General features: G+C 36.1%; 1 protein-coding gene across 1 annotated transcript in view; it reads right to left on the bottom strand.

The window, feature by feature from the left end:
- The window catches only part of RECQL (RecQ protein-like (DNA helicase Q1-like)), a gene marked incomplete at its 5' end in the record, with an annotated part of 30,647 nt that overhangs the window by 14,390 nt on the left and 8,318 nt on the right, over window positions 1-7,939 (bottom strand). The window contains 6 exons of the mRNA XM_006889132.1: window positions 509-647; window positions 1,452-1,569; window positions 1,686-1,834; window positions 3,178-3,259; window positions 4,108-4,274; window positions 5,394-5,592. Coding sequence (XP_006889194.1) covers window positions 509-647; window positions 1,452-1,569; window positions 1,686-1,834; window positions 3,178-3,259; window positions 4,108-4,274; window positions 5,394-5,592 — 854 coding nt within the window. The remainder of the gene's footprint in view (window positions 1-508; window positions 648-1,451; window positions 1,570-1,685; window positions 1,835-3,177; window positions 3,260-4,107; window positions 4,275-5,393; window positions 5,593-7,939) is intronic.

Below are 7,939 nucleotides of genomic sequence, written 5' to 3'. Positions count from 1 at the left end.
AGCGGGCACAAGGACGCCAGATCAGTTCCAGAGAGAGAGAGAGAGAGAGAGAGGTACCCAGGATTTCCGGCGTGCTCCTGGGCAGAAGGGCGGCTTGAGAGCGGGCACAAGGGAGGCCAGACCACATAGGAGACGAAGAGGCGTTTTCCAGAGAGAGAAAGGCGTTTTCCAGAGAGAGAGAGGTAACATTATTGTAACCTTTCCAAAATTATTTAAACATGAAGCTGATCATTAGGTGAGTTTACTGTCAATTTGTATCAAAGCCTTAAGTAAAAATAATTTTCATTAATTATCTCAAAAATAAGTACATAGATCATGTCTTAGATTAAAGTACAACATACAGCTTTCATGTTTCCATTCTTTAAGCATCTCTCTGCTTTTATGAATTTGCACTTTGGTGTTCTACCAAGGATATACTCCTGTTAGTAAGTACTCAACAGACAATTAACACACTTTCATACCTGTGATTGTCTTTAATTGGTAAGTTAGGAAAAGGAATGTGGCTTACTTGCTTATGTTCTGACAGTATGACACCATCTCATAGAGCTTCTGTTGCCCCACATTTTCCATCACCACCATTGAACTTATTCTGAATATATCTCCAAAGCCATAATATAAAATACAGTCTGCTTTTGTGTCATCTCGACCTGTAGTTTAAGAGAAATCTTGAGGCCATTTAATTAATTTTAAAATCTCAAAACATGCAAGATAACATGCAAAATTAGTTGGCAATGCTTCATAGTCTATATATTCCACATTAAAAAATTTAGATAAAGATGTGATTTACTCTGTAACACCTCCTTTGACATTAAAAAAGCAAACAAACAAAAAACCCATTAACAAGTTTTAGAAAGCATCAACTTGATTAAATGAGGAGACATGTCTCTAAGTAGTCTGGTTAAGTAAAAAATTTTAAATTACTAATTAAAGTTCATATGTCTCTGGCAGTAAGAATCCACCAGCTATTGCTTGAGACAATGATGGGCAATTTCCTCTAATGCAATTTGTTGTTGTTGTTTGTTTTCCAGTCAAGTTGAGCACACAACTATTGGCATTTATCAAAGTTCATAGAGTTTCAGGAGGCAAGCTGATGCCACTCCTGCTTCCAATTTACAGCCCAGGAAATGCCCTGAAGGGTCAGCTATGAGTCAGTTCTGACTTGCTGGCAATGAGTTTTGAGTTTGGCTTTTTTAAATTAAAAATTCAGGAGGCAAGGATGGACATCAGGCTTTCCAAGCAAGCATTAAGAAACAATTCATAATATTCCATGAATAAAATGTCTCCACACATAAATGAGTATAAAATTACTCAAAAGCTTGAGTTATTCTAAAATGACTGTCTAATACATAATATTAAAAAAGTATAGAATTATTAAACTATAATAAAAAAATTACTAGTCTGTTTTCTGGAACGTTTTCTGAAAAGCGCTTCTGGATATCAGTGCTACATACCTGCACGTCCACTCTCTTGATAATAATTCTCCATAGACTTGCTGATTGAATGATGTATAACAAATCTCACATCTGGCTTATCAATCCCCATACCAAACGCAACTGTTGCAACTACTACCTAAAATTTTTTAAAATTTAAAAATAAAATGTCTTAGCATGTTATCTGTTAATAGGAATGTAAATATTTTTAAAGGTAAATTGGGCTTAGGCATCTGTTGAGGATATATACTTAACCTGAATTTCATTAATGGACCATTTGCTATGAACCTTGGTCTTATCTTCTGGTTCCATATTGGCATGGTAAGCACCTGCACGAATTCCCAAATTCTGTAGACTAATAGTAACTTGCTCAGAATCTTTCTGAGAAAAACAGTATATGATTCCTGTAATAAAGTGTTATTGTATTAGTTTTATGGAGTATAAATCCAGAAGTTCACTTTTAATATGATACCAATTAATACAACAATGAGAGGAAAATGAGTTCTAAAAAAATAATAATAAATTTCAAGCCTTAAGCATTGATTTCTTTTTTAAATAATTCAAGATCTGATCAACTTGCTTTTAAAAAGTAGAAGTGAGTTCTCAACCACCAGTTTTCGTTTCCCTTACCTCCTTTCACTCCCACTATGTGGTATTTTTCAAACTGGAGTCACCCAGCTCTGTAAGATGTAAACAAGCACTCCGTGAAATAAGAGCTTCGTGTACAAATGGGTTTGGGGGACAACTGCAGTACACAGTTAAACAGTTTTCTCTCTTTAACTACAGAGCTCGTCAGAGCCTATGTGTTGAGACACCCTGGAAATCTCCTGGGGATAAATAACTGCAGCCTTTCTCAAACTTATTTGACCCTAAACTCCTTTTACCTAGAATGCTCGTTAGTATCTCTTAGGAAGCTATAGAAAAGAGATTCAATACTTCTTTTACTCAAACTCTTTGTTTCAGTATCACTTGTCCATTCACTGGTCCTCAAATACAGTTTCAACTCCATCTATGCACAGATATTCATACAATATCTACATTTGAATTATTCATCTCTCCACTGTGTCCCTTATTTAAGGAACTATATTCTTTATCTATTTGGAACTTCAGTGCTTATTCTTGTATCTTACAAACTTTTTTACCTATTGAATGAGTATTTTTCACAGTGAATTGCACTGATACACTAAAGGTGGTATCTGTCTGACAGTCTGAATCCACCAGCTTCTCCAAGAGAGAGATGACCAAGGAGTCTTTTCTGACTCATTGGAATGAAAAAAAAAAAGAAAGAGTGCTGAATAATGTGCATTAAGTCTAATCTTTAAACAATTAATTATAAATAGACCAAAATAAATCCGACAATTCTATGATTTTTATAATCTGTAGCAATAGCAAATATTACCCAAATCTAAGACAAAATAACCTGCAATCCCAAAGATGCACGGTTTGAATCCACCAGATGCTCTGCTGGAGAAGGAGGGGCAATCTCCTCCTGTGCCGGTCGGATCCAACTTGATGGTACACAACAACAACAAAAAAAAGAAAGAAAGAAACCACCACAAGAAGCTACACTGCAATTCCAAAGATGAAATAACTTCATCGTATTTTTAAAACTCTTCTGTCATACATTAAAATTCTCAGCCTTATTTATTTATAAGTATGCTGTATCAGTGTCATGTTTGTTACTGCTTTTTTTAGGAAGCTATTTCTCAGCCTTCAGAGTGAGGAGTGAGTTTATTTTCTGAATTACCTGATTTCCCTTTATATCTCCCATTAATGAGCTTTACAATATCCTCAATAAAATCTTCAGTGTTGGAGGGCTTCTGCCGAACCTAAAAAAAACTAGCTTAGTTAAGGTAAATGAATGAGTCACCAAATAGTCATTTACTTACAGTGTTCAAAGTGCTATTCTTTTAAGAGCTCAGTCATTTTCATACTGTTTACTCTTTCATCAGCCTTATATGACACTCTTTCTACCTCCCAGATTCCATTTTTGACCCTTAGTTTTTAGTTTATAGAGATAGTCAGAGAATCCAATAGTAATTTGTAAACTGGAGATTTTTTTTTGGTTAGGATTATCTTTTTTTAACTCTTTTTTAAATAAATAAAATTGTTATTTTATTACTGGTTTGCTTTCAAAGTTTGTATGCACTGTTTGCAAACTGGAGTCTTTTTATCTTTGATAGAAGCATAAATCATAACACAGACTGCTAGTAAATCTATTCTTGGAAATAAAATTTAAAAATTGAGTTAATTAGTTTTGAAATTTGTGTCAAATAAAGTCTAAATAGTAAGTATTAGAAAATCTTTTGTGGGATATTAATATTTCTATTATTTAAGAATTCATTTCAGTAGAGATATAATTAAAGTCTTTAATATCATTCTATCTTTTTCTCCAGTCTTGTACAAGAAAGAATGTACATAAATTTAACAAATATATGTGACTTCTTCATCACCATGGATAAAAGGTATTATCACCCAGTGGGCAATGTCTTCTCGTTATCAAAAGATTAGGTAGCAAGATAGATTAACACATAAAGTACTAATTAATGAATCTGCTAACTCTCATTCTAAAAATATTTTACATAGTTAATTGTTTCTCATGTGAAACAAATAAAAAGATAACTACTCTGCTGAAAACCTTCACAAAAGTAATAAATTGACATATAAAAGAAAATACCTCATAATAAAGATTTGGCCGATTAAAAGAAGCTGTGAAAGTCAAACACTTTTCAACACACAGAATTTTCTGAGCATCCTTCAAAACGTGATTCGTTGCTGTTGCAGTCAGCCCAATTAGAGACGTGTTGGGGAACTGTCGCTTTAGGATACCAAGTGCCTTATAATCTGAAAAAAAATAACAAGTATACAAATAGAACTCTCTATCTTTTAAAGGATGGAAAATATGGAAACTTTCCATACTTTCAAATTCTCCTTACTTTTCAACACTATGCAAATAATCAATGATTACTGTAATGTTTTATAAGGTAGGTCTTACACATTTAATTATTCATTCAGAAACAATGTCCTTGACCAGAGATAGGATCACTTATTGGAGACACACACACACAAATCACTGTCATCAAGCTAATTCCTACTTCTGGTGAACCTCCATCTGGGTTTGGAGGCTATAAATCTATACAGGAAGAGAAAATTTTGAGGAAATGCAAACTCTTCAACAAATATGAAGTGGATCAATTCCAGATAAGACTGTAATATTTGCTAATAAACACGTATTTCAAAAGATAATTATACTAAAAACTACATGTGGTGGTGGTGTTATGTGCCATCGAGTTGCTTTTGACTCATAGTGATCACAGGTACAACAACAGTTCTGAACCCTGCCCTATCCTGAGCCAGTGTGCCTCCAACACACCTACCCCCAATACACCAGTTACTTTGTCAATCATTTCATCTGGAGTCTTCCTCTGCTGCTTTGTCCTGCCATGCTTCCAAACATGATGTCCTTCCTGGCAACATGGCCAAAGTAAGTGAGATGGAGCTTCAAAATCCTTGCCTCCTAGGAGCAACTTAGTTTCACTCTCTCCAGGTCAAACTTGTTTATTCTTTTGGCCAACCACGGTATATGTTTCAATAGTCTTTTCTAGCACCACAACTCAAAGGCATTGAAAGGATAATTAGACTCTCTGCCCATTGGTCCTCTTCAAATTAAAAGGAAAGGAGGACAGTTTCTAAAAAATAATCTCTACTGTCAAAGCCTTTTCTAGATAAATCATACATTGATGTTATTGTTGTTAGGTACCATTGAATACAATCATAATGACCCTACGTCCTGTGACATCCTTATCATTCCTAACTCATTTGAGCCCATTGTTGCAGTCAGCTACCAGCAATTTCATCTTACTTGGATCCACAATCAATACCATTGGTACCACCAATCAGGAAAACAGGAAGACGTGCAGCACTGGGAAAGTCTGCAGTCTTCTGTTAGAGAACAGTACATACCAGGTCTGAAATCATGTCCCCACTGACTACAGCAGTGAACTTCATCCACAGCAATTCGAGTGAATCTTCGTGCTTCATAAGCCTTCTCTAATCTCGACATAAACATTTTGCTTTTAGCAATTTTCTCTGGAGTCACATAAATTAGCTTTAACTTGGAGTTTTTATTTACCATTTCAGCATGGACCCATTTCACATGTTCCTATTAAAAGGCAAAACAGACACAGTAAGAGGAGAACTGAGCTAGCAAATTGCCATTCTAAGTACAAAGCTTCACAGCAGCTGTGTAAACAGCATTTTAGCTATTTACTTACTTCCAAATTGTTGATGACCAAAGTATAACCTCACTTGAAAACAGAGAGAACAAAAAAATGAATGTGAAAAGCCGAAGAGCATCTATTCTATGAAGGTACAATTCTAAATTCATAACAAATGGCATATGAGCAGAGTGAAACAGGTATGGTCATATTAAGGTGAACATTTCATTTATATCCCTTTCATTAATCTATAGCTTTAATAATGTTATTAAATTTCCTTATGATCTTTTCATTTAAATATAACAGTCACAGAGTTTATAAAGCACTTAATTCATTAAGAAGGGAGGTGAAGAGCAAAGTGTAATGTCACATTTATTATACCCTTATTGCCCTGTTATTATTTCATTCATTACTTAACAATTAGATGCCATTTCCCCCTTCTAATCTATTGAGCCAAAAAGTATAGGGAAATCGTGGAAAATGAAATATAGAGAGACTCAAGAATACCTGACAACAAGAAGGATGCAAGTCTATCAGGAAGCTCTGGTGGCAAAGTTCATAGCATGCTGCACTGCTAAATAAAAGGTGATATTCTCTGGCAATTCTAACCATCAGTGGCTTGGAGCGAGAAAGATGAGCAGTCTCCTCCAGAGTGATTTACAGCCTTGGAAACTCATTAGAAGGTCAGCTATGAGTCAATTCTGACTCGAATGGTGGGGGCTTTGAGTTTTGGGATTTTATAGCAATATTAGGGGATAGTGGTGGCTCAAGGGTAGAATTCTTGATTTATATGTGGGAAATTAGGTCTTAAGGCTGGATGAGAAAACACTGGTGCACAGAAAATGCATCTTTCAATGGGATGCATGTTACTATGATACTGAACAGGTTTCAGAAGAACTGAAATAGACAAGGACGAAACACCTGGCAATCTTCTTTCAAAAACCAACCAATAAAAGCTGACAAATGGCTATACACTTAGCCCATATGGCGTAACCATGAGACCCGATGGCAGATAACAACCACAATAATACAGCTAGAGCCACAAAATGCTATAAACAAATCTTACCTGGACTATGCTTTAGAAATAACAAGACAAAGAAATTAGAATATATTTATTTATATGACATTTTTAAGAAATTCCTCTTAAAAAGTTTAGGTGTGATGACAACATTTCTAACACATTACAGATACACACTAAAACATTACAATTCAATGACACTGTGTCTGGAAATTGTTACAAATAAACTGTGAGGAAAAATCGGGTGTGTATTTATATAACCTCTCCAAAGTATTGAAGAGCAATGGTGTCACTTTGGAGACCAAGATGCGTCTCATACATGCTATGGTCTTTGCAATCACTTGTTATGCATCAGAGAGTTGGACAATGACTAGGAAGGACAGAAGGAGAATTGATGCCTTTGAGGTGTGGTGCTAGAGAAGAGTATTGAATGTACCCTGGACTGCCAAGAAAACAAACAGATTCACCCAAAAGAGGGTTAAACCAGGCTTCTCCTTGGAGGCAAGGATTCTGGGACTTTGACATACTTTGGACATGTTGTAAGGAGGGACAGGTCCTTGGAGAGGGACATCATGCTTGGGAGGGTGGAGGGACGGTGCAAAAGGGGAAGACCTTCTATGAGGTAGACTGATTCAGTGACTGGGGTAATCAGGATGGGTGTGTCAGAGGCAGTGCAATTGGCAAAATATAGAGGAGGGTTTAGGGCTGTTGTACATAGGGTCGCTATGAGTCGCAAGCAACTCGATGGCAAATAACAACAACAACATTCATATAACAAGATTGGCAGTAATAGGTACAAGCAGTTTAATGAACTATTATCTCTACTTTCCCATGCTATTGAAAATTACAATGATATGGTTTTGTTTTTTTTTTAAAAAAAAAGGCTGGCTTGGCATTGCTTCATTCTACACATGTTGTTGTTGTTATGTACCGTCGAGTCGCTTGCGACTCATAGAGACCCTAAGTACAATAGCCCTAAAACCTGCTCTATATTTTGCCAATCGTGCTCTCTGAAATACCCATCCTGATTACCCCAGTCACCGAATCAATCCACCTCCTGCACTGTCCCTCCAACCTCCCAAGCATGATGTCCCTCTCCAAGGACCTGTCCTTCTTTACAACATGATGAAGCCTCAGAATCCTTGCCTCCAAGAAGCAGCCTGGTTTAACCCTCTCTTGGATGAATCTGTTTGTTTTCTTAGCAGTCCATGGTACATTCAATACTCTTCTCTAGCACCACAGCTCAAAGGCATCAATTCTCCTTCTATCCTCCC

Source organism: Elephantulus edwardii, unplaced genomic scaffold (genome assembly GCF_000299155.1).
Source record: "Elephantulus edwardii isolate Elephantulus edwardi_28Jun2011 unplaced genomic scaffold, EleEdw1.0 scaffold00075, whole genome shotgun sequence".
Classification (NCBI taxonomy): domain Eukaryota; kingdom Metazoa; phylum Chordata; class Mammalia; order Macroscelidea; family Macroscelididae; genus Elephantulus; species Elephantulus edwardii.
The sequence above is the reverse complement of the archived record's forward strand: the minus strand, read 5'-3'. Positions and strand labels throughout refer to the sequence as shown.